Below are 21,151 nucleotides of genomic sequence, written 5' to 3'. Positions count from 1 at the left end.
GGAACAAAATAAAGTCAATATCAGCAGTATTTGTTTTTTTTTATTTGTTACCTAAGCTCAGAAATGCCCTTGACAGAGAGCAAAGCTGCAGTGTGCCATATACAGCTTGACCCTGCACCTGATTATACCAGTGTCACAGCACATAATTTATGATAATGAGCAAAGACATCAAGACTACCTGCAGCTCTCCGAGTTTACCCGATGTTGGTGACACCACAGGAAAAGACCCTTTGATGGGATGGCTGGGAGAGAGCTGGGACAGCTTAGTGATCTGTGCTCTGCCAAGGAGAAGGTGGTCAAGTTTGGTTAGAACCTCCAGGACCAGAACGCCCATATCTGCAAAAATCAGGAACATCTTCAAGTCAGTCTCATGGTCACAACTGACACTTTTTGGCTAAAATGACAGCAACGCCAGAGATTAACATTATGTCCTACAAGGAAATTACGATAACAGGGCAGCAGGTGAAGAAGCGTCAATACAGACATTATTACTGGTACTAAATGATGATGAACGAGTACAGGATTACCAGGAAAGGAACAGGACACAGGGAAATGCTTACCGCTGTTCGAGGGTAACCCCCTGGGCAGCCTACCCACCCTGCCCGTGAAGAAACTTCTCTCGACGGCCGACCCCAACCTGCCCCGGCACACCTTAACGCTGCGTCCTCTCGTCCTACCCCAACCTAACGCGGTCCCGAAGCGTAGCGTCCCTACCTGCCAGGTAGGCGGCGAGCTGCCGGGGTCCGCAGCGCACGGTGAAGCGGGCGCTGGTTCTCCCCGCGGGCTGCCCGGCCCGGCAGGCGGGCTGCAGTACGGTGCCGCCGGACGTCTCCCCCCACCACCGTAGGCGCACCACGGCGGGCGGCTGCGGGGCCGCCCAGAACACGCGGGGCACGCTGCAGCGCAGGAAGCAGCGCGCCGGGCCCTGCACCAGCGGCGGCAGGCTGATGGCGGCGGCGGGCTCGCCGGCACCTGCGGGGACAGGCGACATCAGCGGTCCGTACATCGTCCCGAGCCTCCGTGCCGCTTCCCGTCCCACAGCTGCACGCTTCTCTCCCCGCTGTATCCCCCCAAGCCCCGCTCCGCCGCTCTGTCCCTCTCCGCACCTCCCCTCCGCCGCATCCCGCCCGCGCCTCCCGCCCGGCAACGGCCGCCGCGGCGGGGGACTACAGCTCCCGTCCTGCCCCGCGCCCCGCCGGGCAGAGCGGGGGCGCGGACTACGTTTCCCGCGGTGCCACGCGGGCGGGTGCGCTTAGTGCCGCGTGGCGGCGCTGTTGGGGGAGCCGCTTCCGGCGAGGCGAGGCGGGGCGGAGGGGGCGGCGCGGGGGTCCCGGTGTTCCCGGTGCGTCCCTAGCTGTCATGTCTGCCCTGGAGAAGCAGCTGCATCTGGGCCGCCTCCCACCTCGGCCCCCGTTGCCCGGAGGCGGCGGCCATTCCGGGTCGAAGATGCGCATGGGGTAGGCGGAGGAAGGGCAGGGGCGGATGCCGAGATCGGGGGGGAGTCTGGGGGGAGAGGTTACCGCGGAGCGGAGGCTCTGCAGGGAGGTGGGGCTCGTGTTGGGGGTCTGGAGGGACGGGTGGTCTTTGCTGGGGGGATCTACAAGGAAGGGAGGTACGTTATTCCGGGGTCTGGACGGAGGGGAATCACTATCGGAGGATTTGGGAAGAGGGGAGCTCGTCCTGGGCGATCGGGACAGGGAATGGCCATTATCTGGAGATCTGGGAGGAGGGGAGTTCGTCCTGAGGAATTGGGCACAGGGAATTATCGGGGGGTCTGGACAGGGGGAAGCTCATCCTGGAAGATCGGCAAAGGAATGTCGATTACCAGGAGATCCGGCCAGTGGGGAGCTCGTCCTGGGGGATCGGCACAGGGAATGGCCATTATCACGAGACATACACAGAGAAGAGCTCGTCCTGGGGAATCGGGACGGGGAATGGTCACTACTGGGGGATCTGGAGCGAGGGGGGGTCATTCTTAGGGGTCTGGAGGGAGGGTTGGTCCTGCTTCCCAGTGCTCCAGGAGAGTGACACCTGGATCAGGCTTCTCCAGCTGCAAAGGTATCAGTGCCCAAAGTATCCTTAGGCTGGGGGAAGGTGGCAGGGGCTGGGATCAACTCTCCAGCCCTTTTCTCCTAGTCCTTTTGCCATCAGTGTTTGGAGGAAGGGTCAAGCACCATGTCTGGGTGGTACCTCAGAGTGTGACTGCGGGGAGAGGTGTGTGGAAATTCTCAGGAGCTGAATTCCTAAGCTGGAGTTGGACTTTGATAATGCTTGTGGTGGGTCCCTTTCCGAGTCAGAATATTCCATGATTCTGTGAAACAGAATTTCTCAGCTCCGGGCACCTATGTGAAGTAGGTGTGCTCTGCCAAGTGACGTTAATCCCTGCTTAAATCTGCATTTTGAGATGATGGAAAAGTCTGGAATACTCTTTAATCTTTTAAGCAGGGTTTGAGAGTACATTTTAGGAGCTGTGGGAGAAGTTTGACCAGTGTCTAAGGCTGTAACAAGTGTTAATTTATATAATTCTTCCTCTCTTACCATGAATTGGAGGGGTTTTAAACTCTCTCTGGGAAATTATTATGAATGAAACAAAATCCAGTGTTGCGGTTAAGGATCAAGAATTCCCCTGGAATTCTTCCCTTGGAAGCAGTGGGGAGTAGTTCATAATCATGTTGTGGTTAGATTTACTGCTCTACCACCCAGTAAATCCCTTTACAGGTCATGTTCCTGTTGTGGGAGGTGCTGCACATCCAACATGGAATTACCTCATCCAGAGGGGCTTGGGGCTTCTGTGAAAAGGACACAAGAGGAAGTGGGATAGAAAGTTTAACTTAAGCTGAGCTTATCCTTATCAAAGTTCAGTTCAGTATAAACAGGTGCAAGATTCCCCCTGAAGAGAATTCCACTAAAAGAGAACGGAATTAGTTGTACAGGGAAAATAGTGTGATTTACAGTGCTGGCAGATATACAGGGCTGCACTGAAATAGTTCATCAAAATTCAAAGGTTACAGGGAACAAAAAGAACTAAACTTAGGAAAATATTTATTTGCTTTATTAAGCATCTCACATTTATAAATGTAATTTATTCCTGCACTTTCAATTTCTTGAATTGCAAGCCAGGCTTTTAAAAAAATGCGTTTAACCTTAATATCCAAGAATGCCAGCAACTTGATTTTTCTGTGGCTAAATCCTCTGACTGGTGTGCTGGGCACTTTCTTTTAATTCCCTTTTTTTCCACCATGCAGGTCATCTTAATGTGACTGTGGTGTAGCTGAAAGCAGATCTTGAGAAGCAGAGGGCCAAGCATGTGAGATTGCTGCAGAAAAATAGAATTTACTGAGAACTTCTTAACCAAAATAAAGTCTTACATTTTTTGGCAATATGCTGTTAAAAGGTTAATGTGTGTTTCAGTAGTTCATAAAAAATGGCACCTTTAAGTATGTGAAAATAAACTTATTTCTAACTTTTTCTTTTAAAATTATTATTTTCTTGCTCATTTTTCAGTACAATCACTTCCTTATGTCTCTCTGTGGGAGAGTCTCATTTGAGAAGTCAAACTGTCCGAAGCAAATAGAATCATGGAATTGCTCAGGTTGGAAAAGCCCTCTAAGATCTTGGAGTCCAGCCATTCCCCCAGCACTGCCGAGGCCACCACTATCCCAACATCCCCAAGTGCCCTATCCACACAGCTTTCTGTCCCTGCAGGGATGGGGATCTGTGCAGCTGTGCTAGGGTTGGACAGCCCTTTTCAGGAAGGAATTCTCCCTGATACCAAACATGGCTCCTGCAATGTAGTCTGGAGTGGGTTTTGCGGGAGCATGGGATGTGTGCTAGAATTTCATTCTATTTCACAGCACGTGGCATTGATTCCTGCTTTGCTAGCACAATCCTCTTCTCCCTGGATTTAAGTGCTCTCCAGCAGAAATGATGGTTGCAAAGGCCCTTCCCAAAGGAAGCTGGAGCTTCTCTTCAGCTCAAGCAGTTGGTGAAACTCAGCCACTGGGAGGAATTCCATGTCCATTTCTTTAAGGAGCACCAAGGCTGTGTTGGGAATTGCCTGCGTGTTGCAAGTGATTCTTTCCAATTGCTCAACTGATGAAAATCAAAATCAAAATCACAAAATAAAACAAAACCAGGCTTATGGCCTGATTCTGTGTTCTGTGGGGAAATAAAATAATAGAATTTGTAAAGTCACTGGTGGAGCAAGAGGCCCCACGGCAGCAGATCCCAACAGCTGTAGCAGCTTCTGCATTTCCTGTCTTGTTTTTTGCCTTTTGTTTTTGGCTAGTGGCTCAGAGTTAAGCAGCTAGATGGGATTTAAAAGTGAAAGTCAGTTTGCTGAACCTTTCCAATGTGTGAGTAAAAGTCATCTACAATCTCTGAAGATCTTTTAATTATCTAGAAGGGCACAATTGGATCAGATCTGTGTAGTTCAGTTGTGGCAATTCCTACTCACTTTTTCCTTTTTAATCCATTTTTTCCCTTTGGAATCCTTTTAATGAAAAAACGTTTTATGTATTCAGCATCTCTAAGGCAGAACTTAAGATACTGTCCTTGTCAATTTTTAGAATTTCTAAATACAACTTGTCGGCCATGGCAGTTCTTACTTGTAGATGATGTTTGGTTTGGTTGGGTTCAAATATGATGCCAGAATGAAATCTCTTGATTCATTCACTTGTTCTATATTTGCTTTAGTAGTTTTGAATAGGGGCTCTCAGCAGAAAAAGAACTTTCTGAAAATGGTTCCTTCTGCTGCATCAGTGTGGCAAGCTTCTAGGGAAGAGCTCTTCCTTGGTTCCATGGGTTCCTCTTGCAGGTCATGAGATTCTCTTCATGGATCTGCCTCAGTATTTGCATCTGCCTGCCTCTTGCATGAAAATTCTAGCACTGGATCTCTGCTCTCAGAAATGGCATTTGAAGGAGACACAGAAATACTCATCCCTGCAAGTGTCCAGGGCCAGGCTGGATGGGGCTTGGAGAGGCCTGGTCTGGTGAAAGGTGATTTCTGGGCACTAGCCAAGAGGCTGCTGTGCTCCCCTGTGTAACAGTAGCTGTCCATCCTGCAGCCCTGCTTCCACAAAAACAGGTTCATTTGGCACACAGCCACATCCTCATGCTCTGCCTCCCCAGTAGGTAGGAGAATTCCCCTACAGATTTCTGGTGTCACAGTAGTGCCAGGGCTGGGTCACCAGGGAGTTCCTGCTGCCCACCAGATGTATGGATTATGTAGGAAGGGGTGTAGCCAGGCATATGACAACATTTACTGATCACCTGGAACTGCTCAGGGCAGTGGAACGCAAAAGCACCTCTAACATGCTGTGCAAAAGTGTGACTGCAGTTGTTGAAATGCGGCTTTTTGAAAGAGTGATGGAACTTATTTTCACTAACTGCACATCCTACCTATTCAAAAACCAGAGAAGGGAAATCATCCAAGCTGTGGGCAGTTCTCTCCATCTGCAGAAAGAACCAGAACTGGTATGGAGAGAGCATGTGATCAGGGCTGGGATGGATTCCAGGGCAAAATTAAGCTTTGAATGTGATATTTTTTCCCTTGATCGGAGAAGAGATTAGGCTGAGGCAGTAAAAGAGATTAATATTTCTTGGATTTATGTAGGTGTGTGACATCTCATTTTATTTAATAGACATTTGACAAGAAGTCTGGAAACCCACAGGAGGGAATTTGGTCCATTCAGAGGGTGGCTGTTTATGTTTCACATCCTAGAAACACCAGGGGAAACAGAAATTTTGTTTCTGCAAAATTGAAAAGCTGCTTTGTCTGTTATTTTCTATTTCTTTAGGAAGCCAAGAATTCAGGAGAAACTTCTTCAGCAGGGATTTTTCTGCTGTGAAGGTCTTTCTCCCCTCATGCCCATGCTTGATTTTAATATTCTGTGCTGCCTGCCTGCCTCCCCCAGAAGAGTTGAAGTGCAAAAACATGGTTAAAATGGTGCACTGTTACTCATCCTGTATCCTGGGCTCAAATTGAGCCTAATTATGCCACTTCCAAAATTAAGCACTACTCTTTTAGCCTTCCTGAGTAAATACCAGCCTGAGAAACAAATTCTGCATCAACTGAGTCATCAAGAAAATTCTGATTGCGGAGCCTTTTGTCAGTAATGGGGGTACAAGGAGAGGGCACAGCTGCACCTTTTGAAGGAAGCAAAAAATAAATTGGTTTATCAGCTGGGCACCTTTTGTCTGTGGGTCATTGCAAACTCTGAGGTTGTACTGGGACAGTATCACTGTTCTGTTTATTTTCCCTTGGCTTGGGTCTGTGTAACCTAAATCACCATTGTTCAGTCTTCCTTGGAATTACTTGATGAGGAAAAGACTTTTTTCTCTGTTTCCACTACATTTCCTCAATAGGAGCAACAATTAGGGAGGGGGAAAAAGGGGAGGATTTCTTCACTGACAATAAAATTCTGAATATTGTGGTTGTATGGGAATTTCATGGATGAGTTGTTTGCTTCCAGTCTGAACTGTTGTGTAACACCAGCATGTTCTCTTCAGTGAGAGGAGGCCTGGATGCCGATTTCAGTGGAAGACATTAAAAATAACTCTTTCTTACGGAATTTTTTCTGTCTTGCAGCCCTGGAAGAAAGCGTGATTTTTCACCAGTGCTTTGGAGCCAGTACTTTGAGTCTATGGAGGATGTTGTGGTAGAAAATGACACTGGCAAGGATATATCCTTTTTTTTTTTTTTTTTCTATATTGAATTTGTCATAATCTCAGAGATTGGGGAGGTATCAACATTTGTTTAGTTTATTTGGATTCTTCAGCTTTTTCATGTGTTCCATCTTGTCTTCCATTATGTCTCCTGCAGGGCTTAGTGTCAGTAACTGGAACTATCCCTTCTAGGCTGACAGTTGAACTGTACCTAGCAAGGCTAGTTCCTGATACTGCTTCTTTAGTAATCATTCATTTCAAAAAGTGTTTCCATCAGTCCAATAGCATATTTTGCAGGGAAACATCAGGTTCTCATAATGCAAACCATGTTAGGCCCAAAGCTGTTAATTGATTTTTATTAACTACAGTTAAACACACTCTTTCCCTATCCCAGGCTGCTCCAAGCTCCAGTGTCCAACCTGGCCTTGGACACTTCCAGGGATCCAGGGGCAGCCACAGCTTCTCTGGGCACCCTGTGCCAGAGCCTCACCACCCTCAATTTAAAACCACCCTCATAGTTTAAAACCATTCCCTTCCCCTCTCATTATTTTTTCTGTGTATAAAATAACTCTCCCATCTTTTTTCCTAGTGGATTTCTAGTTTTCTCTTATTTCACTCCCCTGTTGTGCCCAGGGAGAAAAGGAGATGAGTGAATTATAGGCAGGGGAGAAAACCTGGGCAGCAGGAATACAACTCTTGAAGCTTAAATTGATTTACATTTTTGTCCAGGTAAGGCTTGAAAATATCTGTTGGTCAGATAAATGAAGGGTAGAAATAAAACAATGTTTGGTATTGCAAGCTCCAAAATCCATTCTACTCAGCAACTCAGTGAAATGTCCTTAACTGTTCATACACTTTTCGAATTTACAAAAGTGGCTTGGAGGGGCCTGTCTTGCTGCTGTTACATGGTGGAGGCCACTCTGCTCTGTCCTGGGCTGTGTTTACTGTAAGTAAAGCCACTGCTCTGTAGCAATAAATGTGTGGAGATGGAGCTCTCTGAATGTGGAAGGCAGTTATCCATACACCTCTAGGAAACATGGGAAGACAGTATTCTAAGAGACAACAATATTATCTTTACGTGGTTGGGGTTCTTGCTTAGGTGCAGGGGCACCTTGCAGATGGAGGGTTTGGGCTGTCTTTAGGAGCTGGAAAATGCTAACCTCTGGATTTGTTTGGTTTGGGGAAAGCAACTAACTGCTCCAGTCATTTAAAAACTGAATAGCTGAAAAATCAAAATAAGAGGACCGGGTAACTTTGAGGTCTGGGTAGCTTTTGCCAGTTGTGTAGGTGGTTCTATTTAGAATCCATCAGCAAATTCCACACTTCTACTGGGCTGTTATTTAAATAATCAGCGATTCCTTAACACTGAAGTCTTCCCATCAACAAAACATGCCACTTCCCTGTGCTGCCTGAAATAACTTAGTTAAATTGATCTGTCTGGGAGAAACTGAGGCATACTTGTGTTGCAATTATTATGCTCTGTCTTACCTTAAAAAGATTCCTCAGCTGTTTCCCCTGACCTCTTTGTACTTTGGGAGTGCTTGTTGTTGCTAATCCCACTTTGCAAACAATATTCTCTCTGTCTCTCCTTGCAGTCTGCAATCATTAACAGGATCCAGTGTAGGATTGTGGCCTTAGACCTCCGAGGCCATGGTAAGTCAAAGAAATAAATCTGGAATCAAAATAGCATGTTACAACCTCCCATTTTTTAAAGGAGATGCAATGAATTCTTCTCAGGGCGACTAGGAAAACATCCTTAAGGCATCCCAATTTGGATTCAAAAGCAGGGATGGAAGACTGGCTTCTGTCAGAAGCTGAGACCCCCTCTGAACTTCTGCTTGAGACAGTGGTGGACTACTTCCTTCCACCAAGCCGTCTTTCATATTTCCATAACCTTTAAGTGGTCTTTGCCATGAGAAATAAGGCTGTTGTTTCATTTTAAGATCTATAAAGAACAGTTATGGGCAGTGTTTCCCACCCATAGGACCAAGTGTTCCTGTTAATTCTGTTTCTTAATTATTCATGTTCATTGCAGTAGGCTTGCTCTTCATATCTATGCCTAAAAGCTTTGTACCCTCACTGCTCTTAAGTCCTGAGGGGGCCTGAAGTTTTTCAACTTAAGTGAACTTAACTTGGGTTGGGTTTTTTTTTAGGAGAAACGACAGTAAGGAATCCTGAGGATCTGTCTGCAGAGACTATGTCAAAGTAAGGAAACTTATGCTTGTTTCCCTTTTCACAAACCTCCCCTTTCTCTCCTTGGCTGAACTACTTGAGAGTAGACAGCCTTCATTCAAAGGAGCTGGAAGATAGTTTAATTTTACGTGACTCTGGTAGTTATCCCTGCTTTCCTTCCATTCTGGGACAGTTTGAAATGATGTCTCTCCCAACTGAGTCAGATTCCAAAGACTGGAGTTGTTCTCCCAGTACCCTGAGTTTTTAAACAGTGAGCACTTTAAACTTGCCACATGCTGAAGAGTTTCTGATGGAGGTGGAATGCTTCCCTTAGACATCCATGGGGTATTTTAGCTTGAAATCACCAGTTTGACTCTTCCTCAGCCCTTGGAGTGAGTGTTTAGAGCAGGCCCACATTGGCCTGTTAACAGCCCCAAAGTCTGGGTCCCAGACACAGGATTTTCAAGCATAGAATTGCTTTTTCAAAGTGTCATGACCTGCTTTGGCATGCAAATCCATCCCCCTCTTGATAAAACTGTAAGAAAAGCAAATACCCACTGCTGAGCACATTATGTTCTGCCCATATTTAGTACAAAGAGACTCTTTGCTGTGACTACAATGAAATGATGAAGGATTTTATAGCTTTCCCATGGACAAATCCACTTGGTTTGTTGAGGGGAGGCCATGTGTGAAATGTATTCTGATTTCCATTGTATACCTTATTCCTGCTGCTTATGCCTTGTCAGATCCTGATGTGTAACTGTCCTGAGGAACTGCTGAATTAAATAATTAGAATATTTTAGATCTAGAGCAGCACTGCTGTGGGGGGAAAGCAAGTTCATTTTGTTTTGAAACCTTCCCATCTTCTTAGCAATGAGCTTGAAACTTAGTCCTTTTAAATAGGAGCCTTAAATTGTAGCTAGTGTTCCTGTTTATTCTTTTAAATCAAGTCCTCAAACAGTTTTCTCTAGCAGAGCAGACAAGCTGGTCAACCTGTTCATTTTTTTTACTTGTTTTCCATTTTCAATACTGCTCAGTTCTGAGATTCCTCTGGATGGTTGTAGTCAGGAAAGCCAGCTGGGGGGTCTTTAAGCTGCTTTTTTAAAGCAGTCTTTAAACTACTCTTCAAATTTCAGTTGTTAGCTCTGCTGCTGTTCTGGGGTTTGAGAATCATACCAGCCAGCTTTCCCATCCTGGGAAAGGTGTCAAGAAGTAACAGCTTCAGTTTATCAGGGGTGCCTTTTGGGAAGGGTGGGGAAATTGCCCCTTGCCTATCTGTGCTTATAGAGAGTTTCAGTCTTTTTGCTCGTGCTTAGTGTTGTTCATCTTTGCCATGGTCAGCAGGGCCCAGTTATTTTACTCTCTCTAATTCCAGTTTCTTCTTTTAAGAACAATGAGTTTCTTGGTTTGTGCTTCCATGCAAGATGATTTAACAGCTTTTTCTCAGCATTCCCACCAGCAAGTGTCAGCCTAAAATGCTTTCTACAGGGAATCACAGAATTTGGGAAGGGACTATAAATATTCATCCACATGGGCAGGAACACCTTCCACTAGGCCAGGTTGCTTGAACATCTTTTAAATTAAGGATAGATAAATAGAAATTACATGGATGTGCAGGGAAGCCCTGCTGGCAGGGTTTCCTGCTTTGGTGCAGGGATGAAGCAGTGACAGCAGAAGAAGCTTGTCTGTTGCTTGCGGGTTGGAGGAGGCTTTGAGGGCATGTCCCTGCTCCTGCTGGAGGTGGAGGTGCCATGCCAGCTTCGCTGTCCCTCTGCAGAGACGTGGGGAGTGTGGTGGAAGCGCTGTATGGGGACCTGCCGCCACCCATCATGCTGATCGGGCACAGCATGGGGGGGGCCATCGCTGTACACACGGCCGTCGCCAACCTGCTGCCGAGTCTGCTGGGGCTCTGCATGATCGACGTTGTGGAAGGTGAGTGTGCCTGCTGCCGAGCCTTTCAGCCCCTCTGCTGGGCTGCTGCCTCCCAGCTCTTCTCTTAGCCCCAGATCCCTGAATACACAAGGGTTTGCCCTAGTTTTAAACCCGTTCCCTCCTCCTTACAGATCCTGCGCACACAAAAATCTTTCCAGTGTGACCCCTCCTTTTCCTTTTTTCCTTTTCCCAGGTGTACTGTTTGCTTTTTTCCTGCTACTGTCACAGAACCAGAGAATCAGCTAGGTTGGAAAAGACTTTTTGAGACCACGGAGTCAAACCTATGACCTAGCAACACTGTGCCAACCAGACCACGGCACTAATTTCTTTGAAACACTTTCTTGGTGGGGAAGAGGGTGGCTTTTGCTGTAATGCTTGATGCTGATAAATGACTGCGGCTTTCTCTGATGGTCTGAACATCCTACCTATTCAAATTGTAATTTTGCAATATGACTGTTGGCTTAGAAACACTAATCTGTACTTTCCTTAGCATTAAAATCACTGGGGAGCTCCAGCTTTCTGTGAGGGTGTTCCAGACAGTTTTTTACAGAGGGATGTGGCAGTAATTTCATCAGATGCCATGAAGCTGATGAAGATGATGCCATTTGCTTCTAGGTACAGCCATGGATGCCTTGAACAGCATGCAGAACTTCCTAAGGAGTCGTCCCAAAACATTCAAGTCGCTTGAGAATGCTATTGAGTGGAGGTAAAGCTTGGGCTCCATCTCAAATCACTGGTGTTTGTAGCCTGACTCCCAAAGGAAACAAAGTTTATATAATTTGGGTGTCCCAGCCCCTTGCCATGGGTTTAACCCCGTTTCACTGTTTCCCCACCAGCACTTTTCCTTCTTTCTCACAGTTACAGTGACAACAGGAGGTTTGAATAAGTTTAGCTTGAGCCACTCTGTTCAGACTGAGAGCAGGAGCTTTGGGAATAGTTCGGAGAAATCCTAAGCTGTAGAGGAGTTTAACTCATTTCTGGGCCTGCTGATTCTTGAATCTCTTCAGTAAATATTTCTGTTTTATGATTATTTTTGTTTTCCCTAGTGTAAAAAGTGGACAGATAAGAAATCTCGAATCTGCCAGAGTTTCTATGGTTGGTCAAGTCAAACAGTAGGTGGCCTTTGATTTATTTATTATTTTAAAATCTTTTGTTTCTGTTTTACAATACATTCCTACATAAGTGCAGTTGAAAATGAAAATTTCTTCAAGCAAAATTGCTGAACACCTATGGTTTAATCCTGAGTGATGTTTTGTTTTGGATTCTTTCTTTTGTCAGGGAATCAGTTTCTGATTTTATTTTCACAGGTGCGAAGGGGCTGCCAGTCCTGAATGCCCTAAAGCCATAGTAGAGGGAATTATTGAGGAAGAGGAGGAGGAGGATGAGGATGAGGAAGGAGGAGGCTCTGTCAACAAAAGGAAGAAAGAGGATGACACAGAGGTTGGGAGTTTGTTGCTGTGTTTGCAGCTTCCCCTGCAAGAGCTGTCACCTGTGGTTATCCAAATCATTCTGATAGGAAAGGGTGCCATTCCAGGGAGAGAAAACTGGATGGGAGCAAGCCCAAATATTCAGACAATTTTTGAGCTATTTGTGTCAGTAAAAAATAGCAAATTGAGTGCCCGGAATCATGCAGTCTTCTCTTGAAGGCTCTTCTCCTCTTGGTGTAGCTATTTCTGACTTTCTTGTTCCTTGCTCATGTACTTTGATTTGGAGAGAGATTTAGAAGCAAGGAGGGTCATCCCTGGAAGTGTGTAATCCACCAGAGGGAGACATTATTTTTTTATATTTTTATATCTATGTATTTATGCATTTCCATTTCCCTGAGTTAGTTTTCTTTCTGCTGTTTTACTGATCACTAATGCAGAGCTCTCTCTCCTCCCTACAGACAAAGGAGCATTTATACACGTGGCGAATCGAACTGGCCAAAACAGAAAAGTACTGGGATGGCTGGTTCAGGGGTTTATCCAACCTCTTCCTAAGCTGTCCGACTCCAAAGCTTTTGCTTTTAGCTGGTACGTGTCTCTTCCAGTCCTAGTGTGCATCACAGTGATGTCACACGTGCATTTTAGAGAACAGGGTCAGCAATGGGCTGTATTTCCTGGAATACCTGGGCTTCTCTGTGTCTCCTAAAATAGCATGGTGTGAACTTCTCAAGCGAAACTCAAATACAGCTTTAAGCCCTTTTTGTACCTTCAGAGCAAATACAGTGTGTAAGTATCCTTTTAAGTTGTAGGGAGGGCTGTGCTCTTGCACTTTTTGGCTGTTTCTTTCCTGCAACTTTACTCTCTCAAGGTGCAGCAGTGAAATGTCTTTGTCATGGGTGTCAGAGGTGCTTATTTTCTGTTTTTCAAGCAAATGTCTCTTTTAAAATATGGATTCAAGTCTGGCTCAGAGAATTGTATTCTCTCTGGCTGTTCTCCAAAACATTTGTTTATTTGATTGTAGGTGTTGACAGGCTGGATAAAGATCTGACCATTGGACAGATGCAAGGTAGGTATTTAATACTGTTCCTTCAGCCTTACTGTAACGCTCTTTTTGCATGACAGCTTGTTGCTATGGGTACAGTCAATATCCAGACAAGTGGGCATTAAAGAATTTGTCCATCCCAATGTGTTCTCTTGCTGTGGTCAGGAAAAGGTGGGGAAGGTGAGGAGGGAGAGGTTCAGTTCAAAGGGCTGTTGCTATGGGTTTTGTTCAATCTAGTGTTCAGTGCTCCCAGCAGTGGAGCTGCTACACTTCTCTTGGATCAGAATGACTGTCAGAATGAGGGCTTCTTTCTGATCCATTTTTTCCCTTTATAGCTACATTCCTGATGTTCCTAGCTAGAACACTTGGAACCATTCGAAATTGTCCCATCTCACAGTGTTTCTGACAGACAGCAGACCAAGATTAAACACCTTCATTCGTGTTTTGGGGTTTGGGTTGGATTTTTTACCCCCATCCTTGCTTTCCAGAGCAACCAGTACTGGAAAGTAGTATTGGATAGCAGGATAAATGTTAACTTAAGGTAAATCTGGTAGGAGTTCTAACTGTGACACTTGCCTGCATGGAGAAGCTCTGAGAAGTCCAGCTTAACTTTAACTCCTGGGAACCTGTTCTAGTTACACCTGGAAAAGGTGAACTAAGCAGCTGGTCCACATTTTCTTTGGAGACCATGGGCTGTGCATGGTGTGGAGTCTGCTGAGATTTCCTGCCATCCCTGGGCCCTCTTTTCCAGCTACATTAGTGAGATCAGTTGGTGCAGAGGGTGAGATCCATGTGCTGACTCTCTCAATCCACAGGGAAGTTCCAGATGCAGGTCCTCCCACAGTGTGGCCACGCAGTCCATGAAGATGCTCCGGACAAGGTGAGCCCCACTGTGGGGTTGAAGCTACATAAGCCACGATCTGAAATACAGAAAAGGATCCATTCCTTACCATGCAGCAGAGATCATAATTCAGGGGCATCTTTTGGCACAACTGGCTTTCACAAGCAGCTTGGATTTTTTAGGTGTCTGGAAAGCCCTGGCTAAGATGTTGCATGCCACAGGGCTGGGCTATGGATTTAACTCTCAGGCTTGTGGTGATGTACCTAATTCTACCCATGTGGAGTTTGGATTTCTCTTCCCTTCCTTTTCCTCATGCAGTTCCCCACTATCCCTTGCACTAAGCTGCAGCCTTAGGGGTTGGTCTGTGTTTTGTTGAGTTGGGTGGCTCACATTTTCCAAATAGAAACCAAATGTCCCTGAAGCAGCTTTGACAGAGCAGTGCTGCTTCTGGGCACTGCTGGGGTTTGTGTCCAGATGGAAGCAGGAATGCAGTGCAGCCAGTAGAGCCTGTGGTTGGGAGCACATCTGGTTTTAAAGCTCATTCTGCACTGATAGCTGTGTTAAAACTCAGCCTTTTTGTGCTTCACTTTACCAGTCTGAAATAGGTGACTTTATCTAAACATACTGAGTTTTTAAGTTGTTACTCTTTTTTATACATTCTGAGTAATATTGACTAGGCCGGACTGGGCTTGGAGCAGCCTGGTCTGGTGGAAGGTGTCCCTGCCCATGGCAGGGGTTGGGACTGGATGAACTTTAATGTTCCTCCCAACCCAAACCATTCCAAGTTACTGTCTTGCATCCTGAATTTACCTTTTCTCCCTGCTAAACTTAGACATTGTTTTAAGAGTTACTGAAATGAGTGGAGAAAAAATTTGGTCACTTCTTGCTGGCAGGCTCAGTGTCAGAGTAAAGCTGGAGGTGTGTTATACAGAACTCTTGTTTTAAAGGAGCAAATGCTTCAGCAGCAGACTCCTGAGGATGTGAATTGTTGTTGGAAATACTGCAGGCTTTGAAAACTGACTGTGTCCCTTTAAATCTTGAGCTATTTTCTTCCCTTCTCTCAGGTTGCAGAAGCTGTTGCAACATTCCTGATCCGTCACAGGTTTACAGTGCCCATTGGTGGATTCCAGTGGTAAGGCTCCATGGAGCTGTGTCCCTGAGCAGAGCTCCTGTTCTCACTGCCTGTTTGGCTCTCGAGGTGGGAGGCTGGAATTTTAGCATGGTACTAAAAAACACAGATAAACAAACAGCTCTGAATCACAGCCAGTAATACATTCAGTGTTTGTATTCCTTTTAAATTTCTCATGTATTTGTGTGTGCTAATGAAAATATATATACATGTGCTGAGCAAAGCAGATTTCTTTCTTTAGAGCCTGCCAGAATGCAAAATGACAAATTTTATGGCATTTAGCTTCAATAATATTTCATTAAGTAACCAAGGCCCTGTGTTGTAACAACTGGTAAGATCATGCAGGTAAAGCTATGTGCTTCACTTTGCAGACTTTCCATACTTATCTCATGTGTTTTCTTATCAAAATGGTCTGTGGAAGTCAGGCCCCTGTAATCAGCTAGGCAGTGAGAGAAAGGTGTGATTGATAAGCTTGATAGTGTAGGTTGATGTGTAAATAGGGAGAGAGGGAGAAGACCTAAGGACTTTACAGCTAAATTAGGTTGTCGCAGAGTTTGCAGAGAATACCTCGATGCTAACATGGAGTCTTTCTTCCATTCTCTTTTTTGCTTCCTAGTGTGTTTCCTGCTTGTTAATATCCTGGTGTTCTCCAGCACTGATTCCCATTGTAAATAAATTGCACCAGAGAGCCACTGTGATGTATCCATATTCTCTCATCTCCCAGTCCAGCAGCAGTGAGAAGTTGGTGTGAGATTCATCCCCTAGAACTAGCTCTCCAGAATATCTAAATTCTTAGGGACTTCCTTACTGGGAAGCAGCTTCTACTGAAGACCACAAAAAGTCCTTCAGGCCCTTGGAACTGGGATCCTCTTCTCTGCTGCCACAAGGAAAGATGTCCTGGAATCCCATGTAGTCAATCATACCAATCTCCACTGATTCTCAGGCTTTCTTGGACCCAACTGCAGTCCAGATCCACTGAGGACATTGCAGCACAGCCAAAAGCTTCAGGATTTCTCTGTGGAATTGTAGAATCATCTTGGAAGTGCACTTAGATTTGGGTTTTATATAGACACTTTTTTTCCCCATAAAGCAGATGAGAAATCATCTTCATTGGGAGATCAGGCTTCATCTCACCAGCAGCAGCCTTAGGGGTTAAGCTGTGGGAAAAGCCTGGAGGCCACTTTCCTGGGCAAAGTTGGATGGGATTGTAAATCAAAAAGGAGAGGGGGGATTGTGAGCTCCATTTCAGAGTCTTGCAGTTTTTCAGGTGCTCATCTAAAGTCCTCTCTGGGAAGAAGAGGCTGAATAACTCCATCTACTACAGACGCATCCCAGGCCAGAGGACTCTGAACCTGCATTTATGGGGAAGACCCAAGAGCAGCAGGGACAATGAGGCCAGCAGGCAGTTTGGCTATTTTCTGCTCCTGGAATGTGTTTGTTCTTCCCTTCTTGTAGCTGCCACACACAGCTGAGCAGAGATCAGTGCCTTTGGGATGGAAAAACATGGAATGGGCTGTAGGAAAAACCCTGGGAGAGCTTGGAGTCGGTCCTGCTGATGTTGACACAGAGGTGTAGGCAGCTGTTCTCCCCAGTTTTAGAGGAAGGACCTTGTTTCCACTGTTGCTTCCTAGATAATTTCATTGCCTGCCTTCCAGAACTCCATGTACACAGCAAGCTTTTCTTCAGGGTTCAGTTATCCACAGACAGTTCCTGGGCTTGCTTTCACCTAAGAGTCACTTTTGAGTGTAAGAGCAGACATGTTTTGGAGCAGTTTTCCTCAATATTTTCCTGGTGGATGTGAAATCCCTTTTTTTCCCTGGTGTCTATAACCTCTTGCTGCTGTCCAATGATTTCCTGCTCTGCCGAGGCAAAGTTCTGTGGTGATCTGGGAGCTGCCCCGTGCATCCTATGACAAGAGCCTTCAGGAATTCTTGGCACTTGAGAGGTGCAGATGGGGCAAAGGTTTAACCATGGCCTTGGGCCTGGTGGAGCTCCACTTAGCTGTGATTCACTGGGCACAGCAGCTGTGGTGGTCTTGCTCCCTGTCCCTTCCCTGACACATCAAGCTGGGAAGCACGTGGATTAGAGACAGGAAGGCCTCATTCCAAAGAGGAATGCCCTCCTGGCACTTTGGCAGTGGCATTCAGGTGTTAAAAGAGCAATTGCTGGCTCTCTGTGCTTCCCACTGTGAGTCACCCTGTCAGTGCATTAATTTGATGTAGCATCCGCCCTGGTTTAGTTCCTGATGGATTCAGTGGCTCTTCAGTAGTCAAGATACAAAATAGTTCTTTCCCCAGCCATATCCCCAAAATGGTCAAAATTTTCTTCTGCAGGAGTCCCCTTTGTTCAGATTGTTAGGGATGAACTATTCCAGCGTGTCTATCCAGAGTCTCACTTCCCAGGATAATACTCATGAATGATCATAGTGAAGTCACATTCCTCTGTGCTGAAGTAACCTGGAGAGTCTGACTTGGAGTGATTCCTCGTGTTATCTATCCCTGTGATTTGTGAGCTTGTAAAAAAGCCCAACCAAACAGAACCCTCCGTGGAAAGCCAATCAGTTTTGTATTCTGTAGAAATACCACTGGAAAAGGAATGATTTCTGAAATCCTGTGGGCTGCCTGGGATTCTGTTTTGCTGTTAACATTGAGTGAGTGAAAAGAAAATAAATATTTCAAGAGCCTATTTAATTGAATGGTGCGTTGCTCCGTGTTAGCTCCCAGCCCTGCCTGGCCCTGGATCAATGTTCAGGGACTCGTGTGGTACTGGATTAACGGATTCCAGGGACAGCAGCAGTACTGTGGGGGTGGGTGGAAGGGAAATTCCTTTTGGTTCTGTCAAGCCATGCACATTCTTGAGGCTGTACTTTTGTCTGAGAAGTATTAATGATCCTGCTGCAGTTTTACAGGGGGCTGCAGCTGAGATAAATGGCATTTGGTGAAGGATACACAGGCTGTGATAAAAGTAACTGCAGAGAGAAAGTCTTCTCTTTGGCTCATGAGAAACAGGGACACACAGAAATTCCACCCCAAAACTCCCATCTTTGCATTTTTCCTGTAGCCTTTTGATTACTTAGAAACCTCTCTTGGTTTTGTTTCACTTGTTGGATTGAGGATCAGTGGCAATTTTCCCAGTGGAGGATCCCAAGGTTTGGCAGGAGCAGGAGATGCACTTCGGGATGCTGGTCTGTTGCAGGCTTCATTTTAATTGAATAAATTAAATAAATAAATGTCTAAGACCTAGGATGAGTTTTGCCAGATTATGTGTACTGGACAAAGCCATCAGGGACTTACAGATGACTGGAGCATTGGGATTGCTGGAAAAAGATTATTTCCTGTATTGCCAGAGCAGGTACTCTTGCTTTGAATAAATCAACCCTTGAGTACGGAATTAAACTCAGGCCTGGGGCTGTCCAGCCAGAATTTTTCCCTCAGATTCTGATAGGGGGTCTGCAGAGGTGATGCAGCAATACGTAGTTATTTTTCCCTTTTTGCCAGGGGAAGGCTGAGGAAGCCCATTCCAGCCCTGCTTTCCACGTTTTTGTGATTTGCAAGCAAAAAGCAGAGCTGGGCAACACAGACCTTGAAGAATTCCCCGCCCCCTCCCCCCCACCAGGAGGGTCTATTGGGTATTAGGAAGAAGTTTTTTTACAATTTAGGCCCTGGCACAGTATGCCCAGATCCCTGTGGCTTCCCCTGGATCCCTGGAAGTGTCCAAGGCCAGGCTGGACACTGGGGCTTGGAGCACCCTGGGATAGTGAAAGGTGTCCCTGCCATGGCAGGGGTGGCACTGGATGGGCTTTAAGGTTGGTCCCTACCCAAATAATTCTGATTCTGTGACTTCAGCACTGCATTCTTCTTCTTCTCCGCCACTGCCTTTTCTTTTGGGAGCAAAGGCCTGGGAAATGGGCTGTGTGGAGGTACCTGACAACCAGCTGTTCACTGGTTTGAACTGGTAATCAACACTTTTGGAAATCTAGACCTGGATCTTTAGGCAAGGTCAAAAACTTGAGTTTATGGCTTTTCACTTCCAAGAGCCCTTGTCCCTAGTGCATTCTTCCACCCGTTCCAGAGCCTGGCGCTCTGCTCACAGGCTGGAAGTGTCCTTTGTGTTGCCCAAACCTGCATCCCTGGGTTGTGCCGTCCGTCTGTCCGTCTGTCTGAGGCTGCTGCCCCTCAGCACTGTGTCCATGTGGCATCCAACATGGTGGGAATGGGACTGGGTGTTTGCTCCAAGTTTTGCTGCCGAGTGCTTGGCCAGTTGTGGCTGAGCCTTCCCAGTGTGGCAGGGTGACCTCCTGCCACGTGCTGCTGTTTCCAGAAGGAAAATGTGAATGGGTGTGGGCGTCAGTTCTGTGGAGACGCCATGCCATGTCCTGTGTCAGCCTCATCCTGATCTTGTCTTGTTCTGTGTCCATTGCCCTCGCCTACAAATAAAGCATTTGTGAAAAGCCTGCAGTAGGAATTCCTGCTTTCCCTTTAGCTGTGATACTTGGGCTCCTTGGAGCTGCTTGTGGAGGAAGGGGGTTGATCCAGCTGTTCCTGCACCAGAGCCAACCATTGGGTTTTTCTGGCAACTCATGGAAGCCTCTTGTCATCCAAAATGCTCCCCCATCCCTTCCCTGCACCACAGTGTGGAGAGGAGGGGGGAATTTAGCCACAGCTTTCACTTTCCTCCCTCCTTTCTGTGACCAGTGACTCCCATATATGCAGAAACATCTGGAAGTATAAACTGGAGAACTGGGGCTGGTGAGTAATCTGTGCTCTGTTCAGCCTTCTCCGAGTCCTGCGGTGCTTGTTCCTGACTGAAAAGCAGGAACTGGGAGAAACTAGAAGTCTTTCAGGCTGTTTTACATTCCAGCAGGTTTAACAGCCCCAAAGGGCTGCTGGTGCCTCTTCCCAGTGCTCCAGCTCCTGCTGGCCTGCCCAAATGCTCCCTGCAGCTCACCCACTATCCCTGTGAGCCTATGGAAGGGTTAATCCATGGCTGGATGGAGTGATAAACACATATCTGACCCCAAAGCAAGGAGAACCTCGGGAGAGGTCTGCTTTCTATTTCCATCCCCCTCCCAGATTTCTGTCCTTTCTCTTCCAGCTGGGAAAGATGCAAGGCCAGGAGGTGTTATGGTGACCTCTCTGGAAAGCTGGCTTTCCATCCTGAAGGATTTGAATCTCATTCCAAATGTCACCTACATGAGTGTCTCGGTCTAGAGACAAATTTAGGAGAAAAACGCTCTGAAATAAATACTGCTTCTAAAGAAAGGGTTCCAACAATCCCTTTCTGCCAACAGGAGGTTAACAGTAGTGGATGAAAGTGAAAAAACACCAATCGTTTTTTCCCAGAGTGCCCACACGGCGAGGAAAAAGCAAATTAATAAATGCTAAATAATGAATTGTCGTCTGACCTTAACACCACTGTGCTTCCCCCGCCCTCACCACCCCAACTGAATAAAACAAAACAAAACCAAAACCAAACCAAAACAAAAACAAGAACAAACAAAAAACTAAAACAAAACAAAATTCCAGGGAAAGGGAAAAAAGCCCACAACTGCTGCAACGTGGTGAGGAGGGAGAAAAATGGCTGCTGCTGCTGCCTCAGGGAAGGGCAAACACAAAGAGTGCACGCAGCAGCTCGGGGAAAACGGGAGGGAACCTGCTGGATTTACGGCGGGGTCCCCTCCTCGCTGCAGATGAAGCCGCTGGGTTTGGCTGGCTCAGCTGTGCCGAGGTCTGAGGCCGGGCACGGCCGGGCCTGCCCCTCCCATCCCGGCTGGTGCTCCTCCCGCCGGCTCTGTGATCTTGGACCAAAACCGAACCGAACAGCTCGGGGGTAAAAAAAACCAAAAAAAAAAAACCAAAAAAAACAACAACAAAAAAAAAACAACGGCCGAAGGATTGTCCCCACAGTCTCCTAGGCCACGGAAAAAAAAGCCAACCCGCCTGCCT

The 21,151-nt window shown here is 46.3% G+C and overlaps 2 protein-coding genes across 3 annotated transcripts in view; one reads left to right on the top strand and one right to left on the bottom strand.

Moving 5' to 3' along the window:
* C2CD3 (C2 domain containing 3 centriole elongation regulator) overlaps positions 1-1,135 on the bottom strand; it is a 38,095-nt gene extending 36,960 nt beyond the window's left edge. Inside the window, exons 1-3 of the mRNA XM_021544002.2 lie at positions 1,107-1,135; positions 715-972; positions 179-336 (exon numbers count right to left, since the gene is read on the bottom strand). Coding sequence (XP_021399677.1) covers positions 179-336; positions 715-972; positions 1,107-1,122 — 432 coding nt within the window. The 5' untranslated portion in view covers positions 1,123-1,135. The remainder of the gene's footprint in view (positions 1-178; positions 337-714; positions 973-1,106) is intronic.
* A 149-nt stretch (positions 1,136-1,284) lies between these two features.
* On the top strand, positions 1,285-17,891 carry PPME1 (protein phosphatase methylesterase 1). Of its 2 annotated transcripts, XM_077781210.1 has the most exons (14): positions 1,286-1,457; positions 6,590-6,684; positions 7,521-7,612; positions 8,262-8,319; positions 8,820-8,871; positions 10,616-10,770; positions 11,386-11,476; positions 11,817-11,882; positions 12,078-12,210; positions 12,656-12,782; positions 13,216-13,260; positions 14,052-14,116; positions 15,142-15,209; positions 15,823-17,891. In XM_077781210.1, the coding sequence occupies exons 1-14, from the start codon at positions 1,360-1,362 to the stop codon at positions 15,839-15,841; spliced, it is 1,164 nt and encodes a 387-aa protein (XP_077637336.1). In that variant the 5' UTR covers positions 1,286-1,359; the 3' UTR covers positions 15,842-17,891. The 2 variants fall into 2 exon arrangements, with proteins under 2 accessions (XP_077637337.1, XP_077637336.1); XM_077781211.1 differs by lacking the exon at positions 11,817-11,882 and having other exon boundaries at positions 1,285-1,457.
* Positions 17,892-21,151: the final 3,260 nt, after the last annotated feature.

Source organism: Lonchura striata, chromosome 2 (assembly GCF_046129695.1).
Source record: "Lonchura striata isolate bLonStr1 chromosome 2, bLonStr1.mat, whole genome shotgun sequence".
Taxonomy (NCBI): Eukaryota; Metazoa; Chordata; class Aves; order Passeriformes; family Estrildidae; genus Lonchura; species Lonchura striata.
The sequence above is the reverse complement of the archived record's forward strand: the minus strand, read 5'-3'. Positions and strand labels throughout refer to the sequence as shown.

Bases quoted from the DNA above. Each gene is read 5' to 3' on its own strand.
- PPME1 (XM_077781210.1), top strand. From the start codon at position 1,360: ATGTCTGCCCTGGAGAAGCAGCTGCATCTGGGCCGCCTCCCACCTCGG. The intron at 1,458-6,589 runs GTAGGCGGAGGA...TCTGTCTTGCAG, and splicing joins GGGTCGAAGATGCGCATGGG to CCCTGGAAGAAAGCGTGATT. The intron at 8,320-8,819 runs GTAAGTCAAAGA...GTTTTTTTTTAG, and splicing joins CTTAGACCTCCGAGGCCATG to GAGAAACGACAGTAAGGAAT.